Source organism: Rhipicephalus microplus, chromosome 1 (assembly GCF_043290135.1).
Source record: "Rhipicephalus microplus isolate Deutch F79 chromosome 1, USDA_Rmic, whole genome shotgun sequence".
NCBI classification, from domain to species: Eukaryota; Metazoa; Arthropoda; class Arachnida; order Ixodida; family Ixodidae; genus Rhipicephalus; species Rhipicephalus microplus.
Window position 1 is genome coordinate 90,800,517 of NC_134700.1, and position 26,378 is coordinate 90,826,894.

Consider the following 26,378-nt stretch of genomic DNA (forward strand, 5'->3'; position numbering starts at 1 on the left):
TGTGCGCCACAAGTTTCATGTATAACCAAACAAGAAGCCCACTCTCACATTTTTTCTCCTGACTACACCAAATACTTAGAAAGATCCAAAATATGCCACATTCTTTGAATAAAAAAAATATTCTATTCCTACTTGAAATTTAAAAAATTTGCCAGCCCCTGGTAAACCACCACAACTCACTTTATTATTTAGTGCACCTTTAGTTGCAAACACTGTTTATTCTTGATGTTTCAAAATTTATGGAAGCGGTGTTAGGTGTGTATTCGGTTCTTCATGTACACTTTCACTTCATTTAAGCCCTTCAGTTCTTCATGTGCACAGTGTGCTTCCGAGGCATGTACACGACTCTTATCATCTCACAAGGCCTTAGCACTCCTCAAGTACGCTGTGCTGCCGAAGGAAGAAGAGCTCGCCAGCTAAAGAAATGAGAGCACTGCGACCTTACCATGGCTTGGGCAGATGCAGAGCATGGGCTTGCTGACCGGCCGTCTGCTGCCTCGTGATCGAGGCTGATGCGCCGTCCTCGCCGCTGCCTTCCTGAGGAGACTCGAGAATGTTGGGAAGCCCCTGCCACAGCAGGCGCGAGTGCGACTCCGGATCTATGACAGAGCCAGGTGGTGGTGTTGCCCCGAGAGAGCGCCCCGTGGTACCCCGCAGATGCCGCTGGTGCAGCTGCAAGAGAGCAGAGAGTTAAAGGGCCAGCAAACAAGCCTAGACTTTTTTTTTTCTTTTTTAAATCCCTCAAACAAAAGTGCCAATTCGTACAGTAGACTGCAGCGATCACAATTTGTGATTATTACAGCGCTGTGCGCGGCACGAACCCTCCCTTTAGAAAAAAAATTCCTACGCCCGTTTTTTTCACCTCACCCATCTCCTTCGTACGTTCAGTGACGCAAGCTTGCCCACGGCAAACTTGACGTGCCACTGAGCTTGTCGATTGGTCATTTGCCCGACGAAACGGCATCTTGGCCCTCCGGTAATGCAGTTTTGGTCGCGCAGTCTACATTTTCATTTCCCTGAGCTGCCGCTCCCATTTTGTAGAACCCGAAACTACTGGGAAAAGCGGTATTGTCAGAACAAAAGCCTTCGAGATAAAGGGACTCCTAGCTACTTTACCAAAGGGGAAAAGGTGCTCCTCGAACCACGCTTTCTCCCCGCGCTGCTATGACACTCCCTCATGTCAGTGGTGCCCTGCTTGATCATTGGGCTGCGTGCTGATGACGTATCACTGACTTCATGCGAGGTCACCGAAGTGAGCAGCCATGACAATAAGCTATGCCTCCCCCCCTCCCTTTGGCAGAGAACGATGACGAGGCCCCGCAAAAATTTGAAACGAGCTAAAACAGATGTCTTAACCCCTGTAACTTCCTCATCATAGCACATATTCACAAAATTTCTGGGGCAGCAAGTTCACATAGCAAAAGTGCACATATTTCTCTTCATAAGACTTTTCAGAACTCAGGGTTGTTTCCTGGTCCCTTAAGGCTTGTCCATACTAAAGGCAGGGCGGCCAAAGCTGCAAAGCAGAAAAGCGGGGAAAACCTCCTCTCCAGGCGGCGAAAGCGAGGCGGCAAGTGCGATCACTTTCGAAACAATTTTTCGCGACCCGCCGAGGCTCCTCGCTTTGCCGCAGCCAATCAGAACACCTAGCAGTGGAGGCACGGCGGCAGTGCTGGTGTACCTTTGGGAGAAGCATTTCCCTGTGATAGTGACACGTGCGCAAAAGCGCAAGATGCCTGCCTTTTCTGCCGCATGGCCAGCCAAAGGAGGCGTGCAGTCTGAACAGGTGCACGCACACGCCAGCTCGAAAAGCCCACTTGCCCGTTTTTTCGTGCTGCCTTCGGTGTGAACGAGCCTTTAAAAGAGCCATCAGGAGCATGTTGTCTGCACATTTCAGGCAAAAAGTAGGCTTATGTGAATAGTAAATTTAAGGTTTGAAGTGAATTTGAAGTGAATAGCAATTTGGTTGGTATAATTTCAAATTGAATTTGAATAGTTTATATAATGCATATTATAAATAAAAGTGAGCATATTTGTCATGACCCAACTAACCTGCACAATACTTTGCAAAAATAGAAACAAGGCACAAGTACATAGTTAATCAACTGGTGCTGAATGTTGCAAGAACGAAAGCCTTGAAGTTTCCCCCGAAATGCATTTCAAAGAATGCATTTCATATCCGCATTTTATTAATGGTGCTCAGTTGAATACGTTCACTCTTTTACAACCCTAGGTATCTACTTTTCCACAACGATGGCATGGGATGCACACGTTGACTTCCTGTTTAAAAAACTTTTTCATATTATTGGACTTTTGGAGTGGAACAGTGCAACGTTTCCGGTTACAGTAAATCTCCTCTACAAGTCGCTTTTCTCTTCTACTCTCAACTGTGGAGATGTGTAGGGCACAACCACAAATGCGAATATCATGAAATTGCCTCTATTACAAAAGCAAATTATTAGACTAACTTGTAAGGTGCTCTATTTGTCACATGCAGCTGAATACTGCCAAATTTTGTATCGTTAACAGTTCCATCACTATATCAATATAGAATTTATCGTTATTACAAACCATGCACAAATAACTAAGACAATGCCTTGCAAAACTTAGCCAAGTTTAAAACAAATACAGTAGCATAGAACGCCTGTAACCCAGAGAAGTGGGAAATGACTTGATGTCGCACGAATTATGGGAAGCAAATAGTCCATTACCAGCTACCGTCACTGCTAAACCAGTTGCAGAAAACAAGTGACGTCAATATTATAAGGTTAACAATGAAAAAACTCTGCAATACATGTAAATAAATAAGCCAAAAGAATTAGGGGACCCCAAAGCTTCGCCTTTAAGAGTTGAACGCGATAGCGACATCCTGTTCCTAGTGCGCACTTCAAAAACTTAGTGCGTGAAACCTTTTCGAATTCGCTGTGCACCCCCTACGTTGCCATAAGAGAACAGGTGCAGTAGCGTGTGTGCCTTTCGTAGTGGGGCACCGGCTTCAACCCATAGAGCCATTATGATAATCACATAACCTGACACCCGTTGGCAATGGACCCTTGTACCACCGATTATTACTTCAATATTTCAAGTTGCATTGTGAAGAATGTATACAGGATGCGTGTGTTTGTGAAGCATGAACGCTACTTTTACTGCATTTCCAAGCAGAGGAAGCTCTTTTCACTGTTTTCACAAGTAGAGGCTTGGCCACGTGGTAGAATATCCGCTTGCTACGCAAATGACCTGGGTTCGATCCCCACTTTACTCCAGGATTTATCACTTTATTTGCAACGTTCTCGATTTTCCGGTCACTAATAAGATGGTGATTTTGTGCTCACAGCTAACGAGGCCAATGCCAACACTGAAATTTCTGCGAAACGAGCTCAATAATTAATATTGTTAGACACCTCATTTGTAGATATCCTTTCATGGTTCGCAATGGGTATATAGGTTACATTATTTTGTCTTTCTTTTTCTTTTTGAATCCTTTCTTTTTTTTTCACTTACCCAAACTATTTCACATGTTTTTTTTTTTTTCCCTCGTTACGTCCTGTTATACTAATGTTCTACAGTTTCTGCTAATATGTATCAAAAACTTTTGTGTACCTTTGTAATCTGTTCCATGTTGATATTATTATTCGTCCCATTCACTGCCTGCTGCTGTCCTATCAAGGAGGGGCTGTTGCCTCGTCAAGCTAATAAGTGCAGTAGCTTTTTGTGACAGCTCCTAATATTCCTTTCCTCAAAAGATGAATTAACATGATTTTATTTTATTTGAAATGTCATTCTTTTTGGTTCGAAGGAAGTAGAAGCAACTTTAATCATTCCTTTCTTCAAAAGATAAATTAGCTTGATTTTATTTGATTCGAAATGGCATTCTTTTTGATTCGAAGAAAGTTGAAGCAACTTTAATTAGTAGCAGGATTTGACTTTCAGTAGAATGCAAGTGATGACCTGTAAAACGTTATTGCTATCTTGTACATTGGCCGGTACTCGCCTCGTGCATGAACAGGGTGCTGAAGCTCATGTTGGCTGCCGTGGACTCCAGCGACACCTCTGCACCCACAGCTGACGAACTGTAGGGGTCATTGCTGATACAGATGCTGGAAAAGGCATCCACACATGACCCATCAGGAGCAAACTGTGACCCCAAAAAGCACATTCATAGTACTATTGTAAGAGCAGTCACGGGACGAGATATCAGGTTATTGTTCCTGCACTTGTGCGCATCGTCCTAGTAGCCAGGAGCTAAAAGCAGCAACTCGGTAGAGTAATGATACGATGAATGTATAGCCAAATGTTCAGTGGAGGAGAAATTACACAAAGGCAGATATGTATGACAACACAAACCGAAGCCAGGCTTGCTTGCCTGAACAGCTCACACCGGTCTGCTGTGAGCCAAGTAAAGAACACCAACCATGCAATATGCCGTTGTGCTTGTATTCCTGAACTTATCCATAGCCCGCACAAATATGGTTCAATGAAGCATTTCTGTCACAGGTGCTGTTTACTGAACTACGTAATTTCAAGTTTGCTACATACTGGCATTTTCCCATCATGCACTAGAACTCGCAGCAAGAGGCAACATGCTCATACATCTATCCTGGGAGCCACATTTGCCAAACTTGGTCAAATAAACACCAGCACCCGCATTCAAGTCTGCATAGTACAGGTGACTATGTTGCTTTAGCTGCATGCCTGTAGCACAGTCGCTGGATAAAAAACAAGGTGCAACCTGCTGCGTTGCAATGCCGTCAATGGGCGAATGCGTCTGGGGAGAGTTGACAATTTCGACCGCTCTTTTAGGGCACTGATGCTACACGTGTCGAAGCAGATGGCATTTCACGTTTCAATGCAGTTGCGTGAGAATTTGTGCGTGTCCTTGTACTTTTTCATGTGCTTTCTCGTGCTTATTTTGTGTGCAATCATGCGTGGGGGGGCAGTTTGTCTCATGTTTCCTGTGTTTGAGGACAGTTTTTAATGTGTGCAGTTGTGCAGATCTTTTTTTTAGCGGTGTCATGCAAAGTGCAAAGTGTCTGTTGTGCCGCTGTGCAAGTCAAACACGAAAAGAGACGCTAGCTTGCAGTACCATAAATTTCCCCGAGATCTAAAGCGTCGAGAAACCTTGCTAAATAATAATTCTGGCCAAGCATCGTCAGGGAAAGGAGTAACGCCATTGCTCTCGTATGCAAAGTAGATGCCAGTTCGTGCGGCTGCGGTGTCCCCGCACGATTTGCGAACGTTCGCATGCTTTGTCGAGTGGTTTGTTTGTGCACACAACCACTGCTTTGTGTGACCATATGTGTGGGCAGCTAGACATGTTTTCTGTACTAGGGTACACTTTATTGTGCGTGCGTTTGTAGTAAACGGTGTTTTCCACTGGTGTGATGCCGCGAAGCTGTTGTGTGCCGCCACGCAAGTCCAATGTGTGGTCGCCGCAGGATTTATGAGCGTGTGCTTTGTCGTGTGGTTTGTTTGTGCACAACCACTGCTTTGTGGGCCCAATTATTTTCGCAATAGAACACTCATTTACAGTTCAGGTAAATCCAATGGGCAGCAATATTTGAGGCCTATACTGTATGAAAAATTGGTCTTCCTAGGGCAAAGTGTTCACACATGTGCTGTAATAGGTAGTGAAACCTCGTTATAAGGAAGTTGAAGGGGGAGTCGTAGTTACATCTATAACCATCAGTCCACAATAGGTAATATCCATTTCTACTGACAATTAGCCAGCAAGAGAGAATGTACTCTCCAACGAATATCACAGCTGCCCTCTGCGCAGATTTAAACAGCCGTCAGAAGGCAAAAAACTAGCAAAATAATAAAGAACAATGCACTTTATTTTCGCAAAATTCGGCACACCAGCTGACAGATCACTTCGAAGAAAAATAGTCCTCAATAGACTTTTGCCGACACTTCCTCAAGCAAATGACTGCTTTTTCAGCTGCAGCAGCTATTTCCAATCCATGCTCGCGACATCGTAAGCACCAAAGAAGCGGCACAGCAGGTCTGTCGCATTCAGAGCTTGCACAGGCGTCAGTACGCCGGGTTCGCCAACATTAGGCTTCGGGGTGTCGCTATATTCGTCACTGTCGTCCACGCACGTCCGTCCCCTCGAGCCCCATTTCCGCATCGGACAACGCTTTGGTTGTCACCGCGTCAGCATTGGCACCGACATACACGCAGAGAGTGTTGCAGTCAGGCACAACGCCGGCGTCAAAGAGAGCGTCCCACAACGTCTGGGCCTGTTCACCCGCGGCACCCACACATAGCTGAAATTTTCGGCAACTTTTTTTTTATTGATGCTAGACTCAAGGACTTTCAACATTGCAGACCTCTGCTCGATTGTTATATTCTTGCGCTTACATTTGCTGCTGCCATTGTCCATCTCGTGTCTAGCGGCAGAAACTGATGGAGGTGGTGTTGCTTTTCCACAACGAACGACAAAGAAGAAAGCCACGATCGCCGCCACGGCAGAGGTGCGCGAGGCCCCAGGGCGGAGCTGAAGGGGAGAAGAAGCTCAGATGCGCGGGCGGGTCAACAAGTTCTACGGGAGAGGGGAGGCCAGCTGACGCGAACACTCGCGCGAGTTGCTGCACAGGTGAGTCCATTAGTTCCAGAGGAGAAGGGAAGCGAGGAGACTCGCTCCCACATGCTAATGGCAAGCAGCTCCCGGGAGGCACAAGGCATGAGTTTTGAATTGCTACGACCATGATGAGACGTAAACCGTCGCGCGCTATAAGATATTGAGAATTGACATATACCAAAATAATCAGTAAATGCTCATTGTGGACGAGGAATGGTTCGTTATATCCATTGTGGGGAAATTTCCACTGTGATAAAACGAGGTGTTAAATGTGACTATGGGAATTTCAAGGGGAATAACGATTGCTTCGATATATATAATAGTCCATTATATCCCGCTTTATTATAATGAGGTTTAAATGTACTCCTAATAACGATTCAGAATCTAACCTGTGATGTGTAGCTACAAAACGCCTTATTTGCGGCTTACTGTGTCATGTAAAAATGTGTGTGAAAGCATTTCTCTTGGGAGAAGCGGTGGCGCCAGAGCGGACGTGAACGTCCCGGCGCTTCAGCGGCACACAGCAGGCCACACCTTGTTTTTTACCCAGCGGCCGTGCCTGTACCGCCAAACATACTCTCTTGCAGGTGCATAGAAGCCAGTTTGTATACCCAAGCACACACATGCCTGAAGTCCGAGCGTCATGGCTTACCTGTTAAGAAGGCTGGCATGACTCGGCGTTGCCAAGGGTCCCTCGGTGCGAGAGATGCCACCGCGGATGCGCTCACCCGCCATCACCCCCTGCGCTGCTGCAGTCACGGAGCCCTGATCACTGTGCACCATACGCGAGCCCACCAGACTGCCGCCGATATAGACGTTGTTCCGCAACACACTCGACACCATCTCCGAGTACTGCACACATTGCCATGGGGAGAAATGCAACACATTGAACTAAGGAGGTTTTCGATATATTTGTCTGTTTCGCTGTTTAAGTTAAAATGCTGAAAACAGTAATAATTGTTGTTTCATATGTGAAATAATAAGTCAGTTTGTATGCACACTAGGCCATCATGTTCAAAATAAGTTATTGAAACTATCCTTTAGACAGTTTTTTTCGTGGCACTACAGACCTAACTGTATTAAATGTCACTGGATTATGCACATGTTGAGTAGCTCAGCCAATGCAAGTTTCGTGGTTCTGGCTCCCCTGGAACAAGAGTTATCAAACTTCAGAGTACCCACATGAATGACTGAAAGTATATATTTTCTTAAGTAAACATTTAAGACTTCCAAAAATAAAGTGTGCAAACTTTTGCACCAATTCATCTCTCTAGCCCAAACAAAAATAATCAGAGCTGAAATGTTCCAAGGCTCAGAAAAGCTTGCTAGTAGGCCGGCAGGTTAAAAAAAAAAAACGATGAAGAAAAATAACAACATACAAATCAGTTACTGATGTGGTATAAGAGGCTATTACGGCTAAAACAATGACTGAAAAATTTATTTTTCATTTTATGCAACCTTTGGTCTCAAAAATCAACTTCCCTGACATAGAGGTAAGATATATTTCAATATTGCAATCATACAGTGTAACCCATTTGCAAGCAGCAGTGTATACCTTTCCAAGATGGGGTTAAAATTTAAACAAAAAAAGAGAGAGAAAAAAAATACGCAATCTTCTGGTACAGGGAACCACATGTAGATGCGAAGCAGCGGGCACCAACGCTTATGCTAGTGGCAGCGTTGACGCTGCCGCTTATTGCCGTTCTGCCCAGGAAAGAAAGCGCAAAGCACGCAGTGATGGACAGGTGTTTCCTACTGGAACATGGCAATCGCTGCTAATGGGAAATGAGAGACAGAAGACTTCAACTGGATACAGAGACCCCCAGTCTGCTTTTAGTTATTTCACACGCAGCAAATTTTTATTGTTCAACAACGCACAGAAAAAATCTCCCACCAGCACTACCTTGGAAGTGAAGATCCAGTCCCTATATATACGAGGAGGCCAGTGAACGGTAGAGCAGCGCGAGCAGCCGTTTAATTTTTTTTTCCTTCAAGCAAAAAACTCGCTAGAAGATGCTGCCTGTGTCGACGCTGCGAGGCAAGAGAGAAGAGAGGAAGGGAAACGCATGCGCAATGACTGTGTAAACGCTGCGGAGAGGAATGCCTCTAGAGGAGAGGGAGCGAGCATAAACTAGCAGACACTGCCTGTTTCGGCGACTTGAACAGGCCACTATTGGAAGGTGAACCTGGCAACGTCAATGCGTATCTCCACTAGCGAAGCTATGCTTGCAGAGCCACTGAAAGAGTTGGAAGGAATAGCTTCTTAATACTACACGTGTGGCTCACGTGTTCCAAGTTGTTGATTATTTGGTCCTAGTGGAAAAAGGTGGGGTAGGTAGGTGTTTAGATGCCGTTTACACTAATGAAAATTATATTCAGTAAATGTCTAGCCGCACTGGTCCTTACCTGTGAAGAGCTGAGCAAAGGTTTTATTAGATTGCACGATTCAAAACTAAACTTGTGCTGTTGGCAACGTGAACCCCGTGTTATGAAGCCTATTTTACCACATGAATCAGTGCACTCAAGGGCAGTAAAAAAGCCATCGTCCAATTCTATAGAAGTTGTGGGGGTGCTGACACCCCCCCTGTAAAGTTGTCTGCGCCGCGTGGCGCACGTGTCTCGCCCCAGGGCGTTATTTCGGTGGTGACCACCACCGGGCGATAGATGGCGTTGTGTTCGCTCTGAGTACCACTGTTGGTAGAGTGGCAGCGCCGGTGGTGGCCCCTGGCGGAAGGCGGGCCTTGGTGGTGGGCGAGCGTTGAGCGAGCCTCTTCTGCGCGTGGCGGCTGCCGCGAACGGTTGTCTGTAGCGCGGGTCCCCGGTGCTCGGCACCGCGGGCTTCGCGCCGGGGTCCCGCGTGTAAGGTCAGGCGTTGGCGACGCCGCCTTGGGTATGTGCTAGTGTGTTGGGTGTGTTAGTGTGGGTTTATCATGTTATTGTGTGTTTAGTGTGTCCCTGCGTTATGTTGTTTGTATGGTAGCGTGTTAGTTGAAATTGGTGTATCATTCGGCGGACGATATCGTCGTCTAAATTAGTTAATAAATGTATGTATGTTGTGTACCTGGTACCGACCGTGTCCACTGTGTCCGTTCACTCCAAGAGCGTGGCGTGGCGATGCGCGCGTTCGCCTCGCCGAGACCCCCACACTGGCGCCCAACGTGGGGCTCTTGGAGTATCGGACGACAGTTTTTGCGGTTCGGTACAGGAATTTTGTTAGAGCCAGAGTAGAGTAGGCCTAGGGGGGACTTCTTTGCTGGCGTCGGTGGTGTGCTTTGTTGAGAAGCGAGGGGATTGGTTTTGTAATGTGTTTCAATTTGTCGGCAGGTTGACTTTCTATTTTTTTTTGCTCACAAGTGTTGTTATTTTTTTGTTGTTGTTAGTTTTCAAAAACGTTGTTGAATTAGGACGAGAGCCATGCGGTCCGCATCCTGGGGTGAGCAAGGCCTAGAGCACGTGGTTTGTAGGCCAGGCCCGAAGCGAGTGAGTACGGAAGCCTCGTGGGTGGTCTGATTTTCTGTGAATAGCTTCTTCGATCTCTTTAGGCTCAGGGAGCCGGGCGTCGTTGCTGACTTGTATTGCGGCTCGACGCCGAGGCGTCGTGACACCGCCCGGGGCGGTGGACGCCGATCGCTCGGTAAGCTGCTGTGTGCGGCGAGCGATAGGGCCACCTCACAGAGTGGACGTCTCCTCGCGGCTGCCTCTTCTGCGCCTAGGCTGGGTGCTGGGTGGATGCCGGTTGTTGCCGAGCGACTCATTAGGCCTAAGGCTCTGCACAGCCGCCTGTCGCACGTGGCACAACTAGGTGGATCGTGGCGTTGAGGTGTTGCGCTCTGCTTCCCTCACTTTTTTTTTCTTGTGAGCATGAGTTAGGAAAAGTGATTTTTGTTTTATTTTGATGGGCGTCTCGGCCGCCACCGATGTATTAGCCAGCAGTACTGACCACCGTACCACGTGGCCGAAAAGCCTGAAGCTCCCTCTTCTAGGCCGCGCTCCTTTGTTTCTTTCGAGTTTTGTTTTTTGTTGATGTATTCAGCGGGAGGGATGTCATCCACGGCCGGCTGTCCTGCATATCGTCAGCGTCGTTGGCCAGGAATGCGGTCGTGAGGTCGGGCGATGGAGATGCCTAGGACCTGCGCAACTGCCTGCAGTCCGGCGCCCTCGCGAGTGCTGGTCGCAACTGGAAGACGTGTCGGCGCTAGCGACGGATCGTCGCGCCGACGGCAACGTTGCTGTTGCGGGGCCGGTACTGAGGTGAAGCCTAGCCGGACAGTGCAGCAGTGTCGACCGGCGGCGGTGTCGTGGTGCAAGGACATTATGGTTGTGCGATATCATTTTTTTGTTAAAGCTTGTGTAGCTAATTTCTGATTTCGGGATATGGTTTGATTTAAGGTTGGGGGAATGTGGGGGTGCTGACACCCCCCCTGTAAAGTTGTCTGCGCCGCGTGGCGCACGTGTCTCGCCCCAGGGCGTTATTTCGGTGGTGACCACCACCGGGCGATAGATGGCGTTGTGTTCGCTCTGAGTACCACTGTTGGTAGAGTGGCAGCGCCGGTGGTGGCCCCTGGCGGAAGGCGGGCCTTGGTGGTGGGCGAGCGTTGAGCGAGCCTCTTCTGCGCGTGGCGGCTGCCGCGAACGGTTGTCTGTAGCGCGGGTCCCCGGTTCTCGGCACCGCGGGCTTCGCGCCGGGGTCCCGCGTGTAAGGTCAGGCGTTGGCGACGCCGCCTTGGGTATGTGCTAGTGTGTTGGGTGTGTTAGTGTGGGTTTATCATGTTATTGTGTGTTTAGTGTGTCCCTGCGTTATGTTGTTTGTATGGTAGCGTGTTAGTTGAAATTGGTGTATCATTCGGCGGACGATATCGTCGTCTAAATTAGTTAATAAATGTATGTATGTTGTGTGCTTTGTTCCGACCGTGTTCACTGTGTCCGTCACTCCAAGAGCGTGGCGTGGCGGTGCGCGCGTTCGCCTCGTCGAGACCCCACAAAGTGTTCTGACAAAACTGCTATCGCAGCATTGCTTATAGTTTCCAGAAGCAAACATGCAGCCTCACAGCAGCAGGCTTTCCAGATCATATCTTAACTTCTATGGCACTGAAAGATATCGGTACCAGGTCACAATGGACAACAAGTGAGCGATGCTGATTGGGCACTTTTGTGAAAAAAAAAATAATGGTCATGCCCTGTATTCACTCAATTGAACATTGCGTAAATAAAATCAGGAAAAGACCTCATGTTACACTGGTATTTTCTGCACTTGAAAAAATAGTGAGCATTGTGGTTTGCACCCGGTGCAAACAAAAATGAGGCTGTGAAAAACAACCCAAGAAAAAGTTTGTTCGCTGTGCTGAAGGAATGGTTTACTCCGTGTGGCAAAAAAGTACAGCATAGACAGCTTATGACATAAGTCGCGAATATTCGCACTAAAAGCAGTACAGCACTATGACCAAAACAACCTCTTCAAGGGCTACAGTTGTGCAAGACGTGTTGAGCATGCAGCCTCTCGTGTCCGAGAATCGAAGCATGCGATGCGCGGTGCTTACATCCATTTAAATATCTGAAATATCCAAAAACCCACATTGACAACGAACTAAATGCTAAGAGGAAGAAGCAAGGGGGGGGGGGGGGGGCTGCTACCAAATTAAAGAACCAAGAACTATGGCAGAAATTTGCCGACTACTACTCAGATTGCCTTGGTCATGCACATTACAAAGAAACTATGTCGAATAACTTCCGAAATTTCGCAGACTGAAAGACCCCAATCGTTTGATTTCACGGGCGCACACCAGATTTCAAGACATCGTAATTAAATTGTGCCCCATCATTGGAGGGCTACACGTGTGCAAGGAGTGCAGTGCGCGCCTTGGAAAAGTGTGCAACAGGAGAAGAATGAAGAATGCGTGCAAACGGTGTCCGAGGCAGAAGAAGATGGCGGTGAAGACATCACGTGCGAGAGAAGGAGGATGCATGGTGCAATGGGGACAAAATAAAAGAGAACCAATGGGCAATGACCACAGAGATTCCAGGGACCAATGGCTCCACACCACAAAACGTCAACATTGCCAATTAGAACGGGACAAGTGGGCCAGAGTTCAAGGAAGATCTGAGCCAGAGAAGGGCAGTGGAGTTCGAAGGGAACTTGGTGAGCGGCAGGTTGTCACCAGACTGGGCGCTGAAGATGGCTGTCGTATTCGGACCCAAGCCTCCATGACTTCAAACGGCTGGGGCCTCTTGCCGGCACGTTCCCAATTGAAAGCACCGTAGCTATATGGTCCTGCTGCAGCCCAGGACCTGTGAACTTCGGTGACCACAGGCAGGCAAAAGCAGTCGGGCTATGGGCTCGAGCTGAGCTCCCAGCTGCCTGACCAGATTGATTGGCTTCTCAACGCGTTGCCAGCAGCCAGCGCTCCCTCATCCCCAGCCAGACAGCCAGCGTCCTAAAGCCGGGGCCACCGCGTTCCGGTTTATTCATCCACTGAGCCTCAACTTGTTAGTAAGACTGAACTGATATCTAACGCTACTTTGCCGCTAACCTGTGTTCGAACTGAATAGCTTAGTTTAGTGAATTGACTTGTATTATGGTTGTTGCTCTCAGTGTTTTAGCATGTCCTGTGAACATTTTATTGTTTCATTCTGTGGGGATTTTTGTCTCTTTATCTTTCAAACATTCTGTGAGGGTTTTGTTAAAACCAAACGGCTTTGTCCTTCCTTAAGACCCTCATGGGCTCAAATCTAGAGAGCACTCCCTAACCCTAAAAGAACCTGCATTATAATATGCGAACCTCATTTCCATGGACAATATGCATTCTTCCCTTCAAGTGCAGCTACCACAAAGAGTTCGGTTGATTACTGACCAGTGTCAGTTTCCGTTTCAAAAACGACGAGCCTCCGGGTGCAACTACACTCAAAACTATTTATAGCGACGTTCCATCTTACACAAACATAGGTTCGTTATATCAGAAAATTCCAGATATTATATCAATCACAAGAGTATTCTTCAATTACTTTGCTATAACCGATATTTCGTTATACCGTATTTACTCGCATAATCCTCGCACTTTTTTTGGCGGAAAACGGGTGCAAAGTTGGGGGGTGCGAGAATTACGCGTGGAAAACTTTCCATGAAAACCTACAGAGCTAAAAAAAAACGAAGTGGCCGCAAATCAGGATTCTCACACCAGCAACTAACAACAAGCTTTGAGAAGTACTCATTAAAATTGACCTCAACAATAAAAGCAGAGGTTCAACACAAGGCAAAATTTATTCGACACAAAAACTGCAATCAAATAGTCGAGAATTAGAATGCCATACGCAAAGCTTGTGTGCGTTCTGGGCGTAGCTGTAGCGTTCGTCGCTCAACAGGAGCCCTCAAAAGGTAAGCTTAGCATGTCAGTACTGGGCTGATGTTTATTTAACAGAATCGTCCGCAGTTTCTTCCTGAAGAAGTAAAGTTTACCATCAATCTCAGTCTTGAGCACACGGCAGGCCCAACGCGTCTTGGTGGCTTTCAGCTGCCGTCACCAGTAGCGAACACAAAACTTGTCGATTCCGAAGTGCCTAACGGTGGCCCTGTTTGTGTTTGGTGCACGATCAATCACTTTCAACTTGAAAGCAGCCGTGTAGCTTCAGTATCGTCTCATAACGTGACAGGATTACCGACACAACATACAAAACACGCCGCAAGGCGCACTGCCGCTTTGGCTTGGCTTGGATTAGACTGAATCTCCGTGAAATAATAGTACGCCTGATGCTTAAGAGATGGCGCCAAATGGCGTGCGCTATCATCATCAACGGCTGGAACAAGCAGACGACATTATTGCGGCAATTTTTGGGGGTGCGATAATTACTCGAGGAAAAAAAAATTGTATTTTTGTTGAGCGATGTGAGGGGTGCGAGGATTACGCGAGTAAATACGATATCTCGGTTCGTTACATCGAGGTTTGAGTGTATCAGCACCTAGCGAGTTCATTACGATGTAAATGTAACGAAAAAAAAAGCGAGAACAAGAAAGGGAACCCCACATGCGCTTACAACTGAAAGCCTTATTGCTTGAACAAAAAACATATAACATCTAAACTTGACTCGACTAAATCCGGTGCATGGGCATCGTGGGCGAAGCAAAAGGCAAGAAACCAAAACAAGAGCACACCTCCTGCACCCCCCTCCCCACTGGTCTATCCCCTTTCCTCGAGTAGTATCACTTTTTCGAATAAGGACAAAGAAGGATTAATAATACACATAGCAGCCCTCGCGTTAATATGGAAAGCCTCGGCAAGTAATCGTGCCATGTGATCGTGGTGTCTAAACAAGATCTCAGTCATGAGGAATTGTGCATTGCACTGGCACTCAGTGTAGTGCATGGCCATGTGCGTTAGGGGTCTCCCCTGCAAGAAAGACAGATACTCTCCAAGACGTATGCTTAAACATATTCCTGTCTGGCCAACATAGACACAACCAAATGACAAAGGGATGCAATAGACGACGTTGGTCCTACACGACACGAACCTAACCTTGTGGTTAATGGAGCAACCATGCGTCCTGACATTATCAAGCTTGTTGCCGACCATTGCACATTGTCTGCCTAGCTTGTTATTAGCAGAAAAAAACCACCCTCAGGCCAAACCGCTGGGCCAATATGAAAGCGAGTGCACATATGGAGTAACAGCCATTTTATCATTATGAATCGAATTCTGGCTGCGTACATAGATATCTTTTATCTATTGGATGAAGTGCTGGCAGGTGATTAGTATCACTGAGACACAGAAGGCTACGTTTTTAAGACGATCCGCCTGCTCTTGAAAGCTGCGCAGAACGAAATGCGTACAAGATCTGACAGCAAATTCAAGACATGAAAGAGCAATGCCGTTTTTTAGCAGCTTAGAGTGGAAAGAACGGTAGCGCTACATTTACGCCGTAATGAATCGGTACCTACTCGCTCGCCTCTCCATTCAACTTTCAACCACGTCAGCACACAGAATTGTGACACACTTTTGCATGGTCCGCATCAAGAAGATTTTTTAAACAAGAAACGAGACAGCAATGTCTCCAAACACAAAACTTTCAACATAAATGCCGCGGCCACGGACTTGCGAGCAGCTGACAAGTAATTAATTAGTCTGGTGGAGCAAAGGTGGCAAAAAAAAAAGTGGCTAAGACGTCATTATAACTTCTTGCAGCGTGGTCACGTGAGGGAAGTAGTTGGGTCATAAAGGTCACCTTTGAGGAGGTTGATTGCGCGAAGAGAGTCTATCTCTCACGCATACTTCAAAATAAATATAGAATTCCTTCAAAGCTATATCACTCTTTATATTTTGCAGATTATACACCATGTTACGGGAATCGATCCTGTAGGCTACCTGGGTCATGAAATTTAGAGTCAGTACCCCTCTAAACATGAACCAACTCGCCGAAGCAGCAGTTCCAGCCTTTCTTGGATCTCAACGGAGTCACGTTCCTAGGGGACGTTCTTGTTTTTCAGGACAGAGTTAAGTATCTGCTTACACAGGCCTATTCTTTTGGCGATGTCTGCCTGTTTTCTGCCACTGTCGACAGCGTTAGTTATGCTTAATATATGTGACAGTGATACCTGCTTCCTTTTGTGTTTAGCCATTTCACACAATCGTGCAGCCAAATCCAGTCACTAGTTGCACAAAGAAGATAACGGATGCAGTGAGCTGCTTTTAAATGTCACTGGATTGGTTTGGTCGCACCAGGGGTTCGTTAGATGACAACAATGTTGCCAGACATATCAGTCGTTTTCTGGCTAAGTGACAAAAAAAGCATATCGGATGTTTTCATCCTAAACCTAGTCTGTTATAGTCATTAGCCCACTATGATAGGGTCCATTGTGAGCATACTGGATACTACTTAAGATGCGTGGTGACCCCTGTGGGTATGGCTTACTGTAGTTGGAAGACTGTTGCTGCTGAATCTGTTGTAACGAGGGAAGACTGTATGATATCGACTTGGAAACAATGGAGGACAAATGCCACTAGAATTCGCAGAAAGCAATTGACTACATACAATAAACACCTCCATCAGAAAGCATAGAAATAGACAGTCAGCATGGAAAACCCCTAACAAGGAAACAAAGTGCAAGATAAGTTTTATAATATGTGGGGATCTAAGCACAATGCAAGAAGTAAAGAGATTCATGAGGACAAAGTTCGAACTCAATCTACAAGGAGCAAGAATGATGATAGCTGAAAAGAGGCCAACTTAGAGGTGACAATCAGGGTAAAAACAGAGCAATTTATAATTGCAGTGAAGAACAAATACTAGAATGCTTTAGAACATGAAGAATATGAAGACAGAGGATATTAACGAAACCACATGTACAATAATTTCTTGAGTAGAAAGTGAAATTGATCTTCATTATCAAGCTAGCAATACACTCCCGATCAACAGAGCGAATCCAGTGCATGCACTTCTTCAGGCCTGCTACACAATGCTTTAGTAAACATGCCCAGTATTTCCTTGTACAATCAGGTGCAACTGTTTGAACATAAAATGTAAGGTTTTTGGTCAAGCTTTATTGAGAATGAAGTTCCACCTTAATTGAAAATGCCAGTAAACTCACTTCATTGTTGATGCCTGAGAGGGAGTTGAGTGAGTGGTAAAGCACGGTGTCCTCTCGGTGAACAGTTGGTAGCCGTGTTGCTTCAGTGCACACTGCAGAAAGGAAGCAATTAAACACGCAGTGTTGCACAAACCAAAAATGATCAGCACTGCGCATTAGTAAGGCATTCAATATGGTGTTGCCATAGCTGAGGAACTGTTACAGCAGGAAAACACAAGGCGAACTTGTATGTTGAGAATAGCTAGCATACTTGTGAGCAGCTTTCAAGTGTGTAATTATTTTCCTAGCACATTACATACTGTTTAAAACACTGAACATATCATGTGGCAGTTTGAGATTAATCAAAAACTGAGAGACTAGGACTTAAATCAGCACATCACAATAATCTGAAATTAGAACTGTATGAAGCAAAACAACAATGGCTGCTCTAAAGAAATTTGAACAAATGTATTGGTGTGACGAACATTCATGGTTAAAATCTGTGGGGATCGAGAGCGCCCTCCTACCTGGCGCCTCGTTCCCCAGCTGCCGCGCGCGCGCCGTCCGCGTAGCTCGGGCGCACATAAGCACCGGCATTTGCCAAGATGGCTGCCAGGACGCCTCTTGGTCTGGGCGAGTCAAGCCTTGTCTCCGTCCCGCGCTGGCATGTCCGGGCACGATACGTGGGCCTACGTCACAACGCAGCGCCATTTCCCTTGGGCCGCGCGTGACATCCTCCTCTCCTACGAGCTATGTTGCGCCCGATGATTCGCTCGTCGCGGCAGATGCTCTCAGGCCTTCACGAGGGTTCCCGCGCTGCTCAGCAGGCGGCTTCTTGTTCGTGCATTCAACTTCCGCCCTTGTGCGTGAGTCGTCGCGCCGTAGGCAAGCGTACTTGCTCGGTCTTGCGGAGTTCCCTATATGGCTTGCAAGCCTGTGAGTGTCGCACAGTGCTGCATCTTGGGTTGATAAACCCAACGTTGTTATCATGCCTCGTGCGTGGTTTTTGCGCCGCGTCGTAAAAAACGACAAACCCGGCCGCAGCGTCGTCGCATGCAGCGGCAGTGGAGGACGTCACATCCCTACACAGTTGCGCTTAGTAGGTAAGCCTACTGCAAACCTATCTCCACAAATCAAACATCCATCCTTGTTTATTGCATACAGTTTTCACTGCAGATGATTGTGGCATACCGATTTACTTTGAAACTACCTCAGTTTAGGAAAATCTTGCTCACTAAACATGACACATACCTGCCAAGCTCAAGGATTTTGAATCCGGGAGGATTCCGCAATGACGAAGAGATTTCCGCCAACTATTCCCCTCACTCTCTACGTATGCTTTGCAATGCATGTTTGATATTGGGAGTTTAGGTTTCACTATCAGTCGGTCACACTTTTACTGTTTCCTTGCGGTAGGCTAGAATAATTATACATGCGGCGAAATTCAAGCTCCGTGTTTTTATAAAGTTTGCCGAGGAAAACGAGAACCGTGCCGCCACCCAACACTTCAGCAGGAAGTTCAACGTGTGATGTTTGGTATGAGAGAAAGCAGAAGAGTGCGTGCTTAGGAATTGAAGCTTCCTGTTGTTGAGGACCTTTTTCAATTACAGTTAAACCTCGTTATAACGAAATTGGAGGGCCACCGCTATTTGCTCGTTATAACCAATATTTCGTTATAGCCGTAGCGGGCATTTACCGCAAATATTATGCACTGTACTTACCCCAAAAAAATAGCGGGCGAAATAGTATCCCGCCACACGGTGGTATGCAACAAAATAACCACATTCCCAAATAAAAAAGAAAAAGTCAAGCACCTGTTTTAATTCACTTCAATATACACAGCTTGCATTTCAGGCAGACTTAGCTGCAAAGAAGTCCGTAATTGGACGTTGATGCATCTTCCTGATGCGAACGATGGCTCGCTCAGCTGCGGCCGCAATGTTCAAGCCATCTTCGCCGCCCTCGTGAGCGCTGAAGTAGCGGCGCAGTACGTCCACCGCGTCTAATGCCTCCGACCCCGTCTGCACGTTTGTCTCCTGTTCGTCGACAGAGTCATCGACACTGGTTTCGTTACGATCACTGACAGCGCGCACAATATCGTCATCCAGGAGCTGCTCCGTTGCCACCACTTCCGAGTCCGCACTCACATAGTCGCAAAGCGACTCGCTGTCAGGCACGACACATGCATCACGAAGTGCCGTCCATGATGCAGCGACTTCGTCTGATGGCTCACCGCTGGCGTCTGGTGCGGCGGCAAATGAGGCATGTCGAAAGCAGTTTGCGATCGTGGTCGCCGTCACACTCATCCACGCCACCTGAAGCATTTCGAGCGCAGCGTACAAGTCAACATCAGTGTCTCGCTTCATCCTCATGTTGAGCAGGAGCTTGTCTATCACACGCTTGCGGTAACATGCCTTCAGCGACATAATCACGCTTTGGTCAAGCGGCTGTATTTTTGCTGTGCAGTTGGCAGGAAGGAACAGCAGCTCGATGTTTTGAAGCACGGCAGCGGTATGGTGGCCGGTGCAGTTATCTAAAACAAGGCACACCTTGCGGTTCGCCTTTGCCAGCTTCTCGTCCCATTCGCAAAGCCATTTTGAAAAAATCTCCCTGGTCATTCAGACTTTGCGATTGGCTACGTACTTGACTGGGAGCTGCCTCTTCCCCTTAAAGCAGCGAGGGGATGCACTTTTGCCAATTACAAAAATTGGCAGCTTCTCAGAGCCAGTCATGTTTGCACAAAGTAGCGCAGTGATCCGCAGCTTACTTTGTTTGCCGCTATGGCACAGCTCGCCTTTGAGGGCTAACGTCTTGTGTGGCAACATCTTGAAAAACAGGGCGGTTTCGTCCGCGTTAAAAATATCCTCCGCGCTGTATTTTTCTAGCAGCCGCACGATGTTTTCTTTCGCCCACTTGGTAGCCTCTGCTTCGTCGACGGATTGCGATTCGGTGCAGACCACTCTCCCGACAATGTCGTGCGCTCCTTGAAGCGTTGGAGCCAACCCGAACTTGCTACGAAGTTGTCATAGCCCATGATGCAGGCAAAGTCTCTCGCTTTTCTTTGCAGCAAGGCGCCGCTCACCGGCAGATTCACGGCCCGCGTGTCCAAGAACCGTTTAAAAACGGCCCTTTCGACCGCTTCAAAGGCAGGTGCCTTCATCCTCTTAGCGCTTCCTTTCACGCCACGTGCAACAGCGTCGACGATGGACTCCTGCTTGCTCAAGATGGTTGACAGTGTGCTCGTCGATACGCCAAAGTCTCTTGCCACGTTGCCTTTCTTGGTCTCCGATTCGACGGCTCTTATCATAGCCGCCTTCTGATCTAGGGTTATGCGCTTTCGCTTCCCGCCTGGTGCATTCATGTTGATGGAATCACGAGCACAGCACGATAAAAGATATGGCGGAAATGGTCGAAAAAGAGAAGAAACATGCACGCAAAAGCAACGAGGCTCACGTCGGTCAGCAACAACACTTGCGGAGAAAGTGACTGTGAAGAGGAAGGGGCAGAAGGGGCGCTCTTTTGTGCTGCCCTCTAGGTACCGGTTACTCAAGGGGAAGGGGGTATGTAAGATTAAGAAGCACACCTCAGCGCCATGAGAAAGGGGAGAGAGAGAATATAAAGAAGACACAAAAAAAAAAGAAAAGGGCGAGACATTCGCCGAGCTGCGGAGCGCTCCGCTGTCGGTGGTAGCCAAGCGGCGCACGTGCAGCGACCTCTCCTCCGAAAACAGCGCGTGCAGTCTGCTTTACGCGCGTTGCTGGAGGGCGCGAGGCGGGAGTTTTGAACTACTAAATACAGTTCTCGCGTTGCGCGCCGTCTCAAATTCGCATTGTGCACTGTCCTGACATCAGCTCAAAATTTTACTTTCTAACAAAATTTGTTCGTTATATCCCATAACAGGCAAATTTTGCCTCGTTAAAACGAGGTTTTGAATACATTGGTTTGTATGGGGACATTCAAGGGGAATTAGGATTTGCTCGTTATATCCATTATTTCGTTATAGCCCGTCTCGTTATAACGAGGTTTAACTGTATGTATGAAAGATAAGGTCCTATGGTATTGCAATGTCAGTCATGAAATCTGGTGTCTCTCAGCACTATCGCGGAAAGCTTGGAGAAAATCGAGCATTCGTATGCGCTTGACGGATTACAGAACACGATCCGCCTCCCGATCCGCTTCCCTACTTCGGGAAGGCGGTACCAGCAGCCGCGACAATGATTCTTAATCAAACCTCCCGGCCACCGATTCCAACTAGACCATGCATGACAGGATCTGGCTGGTCAAAGTACACACTAACTCTGTTAAATACACAAGTACACTTTCTTTCTGTACCATTTCATTTATTTTGAATGCATATTCTACACACATTAGGACCGTATGTTATCTTATATAATTTCTCATGGGTCCATGAAACATCTGCATAACTTGCGAACCTTTTTTCCAAGCTCCAAAATAAAAAAAAAAGTGCTAAATTTATGCGAGTAAATACGGTACTTAAAATTGACACACATATATACACAAACTCACCAGTTTCAACAATATCAATACAAAATTAGAAGAAAAAAAAGTTCCCAAGTGCTGCTTCCCACCTTAAAAATACTGCCTGTAAGATGTAGCCAACTTGGAACAGCATAGACTTACAAGCAACACACTTGTTTCCCATATTTACTGTCAATTTTGCCTCCTGCAAAAACTTGTCCGAATAAATAGGCTGCCATCCAATAGAGAGCTGGTGCCACATCACAATGAAAAAGTCAAGGTCACAGATTTTGTAAGCAATTCAGTGGTTATGTGAAAGAGCGAACCCAGATTCCTAAAGATTCCAAGAAATCTATACCACTGACAGGGACCTGGCAAGTGACTCTAAGCGCACTAAGGGGAGGGCGTGCAAGTGATTGCATTCTGATCCTAGGACCATGCAGTTTCTCAGGCTGACTGGTACAGTTGCATCATCAACCGTTGCTCAACACCAGCATTTTTCAACTCCAGTTTACTGATCTGATAAATTGCATACCATATCGCACTTTTCCAGCCTCTCCCCAATATAAGTTACTGGGTCAAATAAAATAAATTGAGAGAAAGAACTTGCTTTGAGTTTCATTTAGGTGCGACGAACCTCGAGACCACAGTACGTACAGACGGGTTCACAGTTAAAGGTGCACCATGTCCGGATTTCGCTCTCTGGCAAAAAAATGGCGTCTTAGATTTGCATAAGGCTACTGCTGCTTGACTGTTCCGACTCCTTTTGATAGACTGGTACCGGGCACAAACAATGTTCATAAGTATGCTCGCAGTTATGGGACCCACAATATGGCAAGTGATCAATGGAGTGTTCCCTTTAACAGTGGATGGTACTGTACATCAAGGAAGAACTCGAGCCATTGACATCAGCAATGAAGAGAGAGAAATAAATAAAAGGAAGATACGGAGAAGTTAACCTAAAAGAATTGGTTTGCTACCCTGTACAGGGGTGGGGAAATGAGGGTCGAAAAGAGGATAGAGATAAAGAGATATAAAATAAATTAGGAAAAAAAAAATACATATGCACACGCATGCAGGGAGCTCTGATTACAGTCATTTGGAGAGGCCAGTTGAACGCAAGAAGCGCAGGAGCGCCTTCACAGCCTTCTTATGGGACATAAGGTTCTGTCAGTAGTGCAGGACTCTTTCTTCCGAAAGAGTCTGCTTGTCCAGTTCGTCTAGTGTAGTGCAGAGTGACTGTCTCTGCGAGCAGCATCGTGGGCATTCGCACAGAATATGCCAAGTTGTTTCGTCATTCACAATGGCCACATGCAGCAGTGTCAGCCATTCCTATGCGGAATGCGTACGCATTGGTAAATGCGACACCCAACCATAATCTGCTCAGCATAGTAGCGTCTCGTCGGCGAAGTTCTGAATTATTCGAAGACCGAGGGTTGGGTCTAAGGTACATAATCGTGCGTGGGTGAAATGCGACTCTTGCCATTGCGACATGGTGCATTTGCGAGCAAGCATGCAGAGTTTCTGTGCAGTGTCAGTTCTCGAGAGAGGAATTAATATTTGGTTGCTTTCAGTGCGGGCAAAATGGGCAGCTCGATCGGCCCATTCATTGCCAATTATTTCACAATGACTTAGAAGCCATTGAAAGGCTATTTCATGTCCTTTCTCAATTAAATGGAGAGTCTCTTTTGCAATCTCGACCACCACTTGTTCGTACGGGTCGTGGCGTAAAGGTGATAGAAGGGATTGCAGTACGACCTTAGAGTCACTGAAAAGTGTTCATTTTTGTAGCTGTTGATCACTAATGAATTGCAATGTGGCACAAAGAGCTGTGAGCTCCGCTCTTTGTGCCACATAACAAAAGATGCTGTTGAACTGTTCTGTAAAACGGAGCCATCGAAGTATACATGTATACAGCCTTGGTACGTCTCGTATAACAAGAACAGAGCAAGTTGCTTAAGTGCAGGGGACGATCTATCTGCTTTTTTTCTGAATGCCAGATATTGTTAGCCTGATCCTAGCCTCAGTCAGGCTCCAAGGAGGAGTCGAAGGCCTGGCAGTGGGTGTGAAGAATGTTTGCAAAGAGCCGCGATACATCGTTACCGTTTGGCAAAAGGACGAACGTGGTCTGTCTGCTGGTAAAGAGGCTAAGTGGTGACAGGGTGTCTGAGCAATATGCCTTATATGTGTCCCGAGTGCCTCAACGCCAATATGTGTCGCGATGAGGTGGTCACCGGCGATTGCTATAAAAGCCATTGTCGACACACTACGAGGCATGCCTAGGCAAATCTGGAGTCCCTGGGCCTGAACACTAACTTTTGTAGGCTTGTTTTGCTTGCATTGGTAAATGCCGGTAAGCTGTACTGCAGGAAACAGAGAAAAAGTACCCTGTACAGCTGTAGCATTGCACTGGATGACATTCCCCAAGTCTTCCCTGCAAAGAACTTCAGTAGATTACAGATGTCTACTAACCGTTTTTTCATGTAGGAGACGTGCTCGCTTCATGATAGATTCCTGTCAACTATGACGCCCAAAAACTTGTGCGATCGAACGTATGGTACAATTTGGCCATTGATGCTTATGGTGTACTTATTTATAGGCTTTCGTGCAAAAGATACGAGGGCGCATTTCTCGGAAGAAATTTCCAAGCCTCGATTTCGGAGGTAACAATGTTTCAGTGGCAGCTTTTTGAATTCTCGCTCGCAACTGCAGGCGTGTTACAGCCGATGCCCAAATGCAGATATCATCTGCGTACGTTGATAGCCCTAGTGTGCTTGGCAGATGCTCAGTAAGAGTAATTAGCGAAAGATTGAACAGCACAGGGCTGAGTATGCCACCCTGAGGGACGCCACGGTGGCTGTAATGTGGAGAGGCTTTACAGTCTTCAGTGCTCACAAAAAAGGATCGCATTGACAGATAACTACGTATCCCACGATACATCCAACCACCTACTCCTACATCTTCAAGAGCGGTGAAGACTGCTTCATGCGTAACGTTGTCATACGCCCCTTTGACATCTAGGAACAAAGATGCAAAGAGACGCTTAGAGCCTTTCTCGTGTTGGACGTAACTGACCAGGTCGACTACGTTGTCAATCAATGATCGACCACGCCGAAATCCTGCCATGGCATCTATGTAGATGTTGCACTCCAAGTAGCACTCAAGGCGTCCCAGGATCATCCTCCCCATAACTTTGCCTCCACAACTGGCCAATGCGATCGGATGGTAGGATGACAGCTCCAACGGCGACTTGCCTGGCTTCAGGAATGAAACTAGGCAAACCACTATGAATATGAATATGTTTGCACTTCTTACCATAGACTGAGCCAGACGTAACGTGACAAGCAGCACCATAAGGTGGAGAGCACACAGATTTACCACATCCGACCAGAACTGGAGCCAAAACAGAAATGAACAGCCCGGGGCAGTAGCACTCACCGCGTTCCTTGAGGTTGTTGATGAACGCAGTGGATCCCTCAGGTGGCACCCAGTGGGGGTTGGTCAGCTGAGGAGACAACATGGTCATGTGTTAAAACGGCCACTGCCTCTCTCCAGGCACACTTGGCTAACTGGGACTGCACGTTCTTAGTAGAAAGCATGCATGACCAGATCTGGCTGGTTAAAGTACAAGCTAATTCTGTTGCCTCTGGTAAAGTTTTGGGCAATGATGGATGCTTGCCAACTAGCCCAATCAAACTCTCTGTTAACCACACATGGTTTAGCTTCTTGGAGATGCAATGTACCATGACATTGCGCTATGGTGCTCCCTCCAACTCAGTGGATAAACTTTTTATGCTGCCACTCATTAAGAAAATCACCAGCTTACCGTAATGTAACACTAAAGATGACTGACAGGACTCATTTTCCTTTCGATTTTTTACATTTCTTCAAGCAATCAACTGTAGCTTTCAATAATCAAGCGTGAGATCACAGTATGTGTGCAGGCTAAATCTACTCAAACCGGCAAGAATTATCGGCTGAACAGGCAATAATTATTGCAGTCCAATATAAAGGCTCATTTTCACTGCAGATAAATTTCTTTAAAAAAAAAAAATAAGAAGGGCCGCCTCAAAAATAGCGTAGAGACACACCGTGAAGTGCATGAGAGAAAGCTCAGTTTTTCCATGCTGTGCCCGCTGCTGCTCTGGCTGTGGCTCAACAATCGAAGCGGCTCCTGCCCCACCGTGCTCATCGTCGTCACCGCCGTCATCGGCCCTCCACTGCACGCAAGAAAAAAAAAGCATCAACTCAACACACAGGGCTTTGAACCATCCAAGTATTTGGGCTCCCATCAACGGCGGCACAGCTCCTCTCAACGGACGACTGCAGGAAACGTTTTACTCACCTGAGGACTGCCATGTTTTCGGACGTCCATGAGAGCGAAAGAGCAGACATCCCCGACGCCCACCACCTCCACGGTGAAGTTGCGCAGGAAGTCCACAATTTCCAGCGCCCGGGGCCGCAGGGCAAAGATAAGCACCAGAGGGGTCAGCACGGGGCTGAGCAATTCTTCCAGAATGCGAACCTGCGACGGAAAAGGCCGCATCTTGTGGCAAATGGCCACAACAGAAGGTGCAACACTGGCAGAGGGCACCAAAACTTACTGCTCATTTTGGAATTCCAAAAAGGACAAAAAATATGCAAGCGCACTTTTCTCAATTTGGGCAATATTGTTACAAAGGTTTTGAATATGGCAGTATCGGTGTATGGAGGTAACGATCAAAATTCCATCTGCCTTTTAGCTCCCACCCCACAATGCCTGCTCTT

The 26,378-nt window shown here is 46.9% G+C and overlaps 1 protein-coding gene across 2 annotated transcripts in view; it reads right to left on the reverse strand.

Moving 5' to 3' along the window:
- Positions 1 to 26,378, reverse strand: part of Atg9 (autophagy-related protein 9) — a 106,111-nt gene that overhangs the window by 20,261 nt on the left and 59,472 nt on the right. For both annotated transcript variants that reach the window (XM_037429715.2, XM_075884750.1), the window contains exons 12-18: positions 25,957 to 26,136; positions 25,703 to 25,831; positions 25,050 to 25,116; positions 17,154 to 17,245; positions 7,233 to 7,432; positions 3,992 to 4,097; positions 446 to 672 (exon numbers count right to left, since the gene is read on the reverse strand). In XM_037429715.2, coding sequence (XP_037285612.2) covers positions 446 to 672; positions 3,992 to 4,097; positions 7,233 to 7,432; positions 17,154 to 17,245; positions 25,050 to 25,116; positions 25,703 to 25,831; positions 25,957 to 26,136 — 1,001 coding nt within the window. The remainder of the gene's footprint in view (positions 1 to 445; positions 673 to 3,991; positions 4,098 to 7,232; positions 7,433 to 17,153; positions 17,246 to 25,049; positions 25,117 to 25,702; positions 25,832 to 25,956; positions 26,137 to 26,378) is intronic.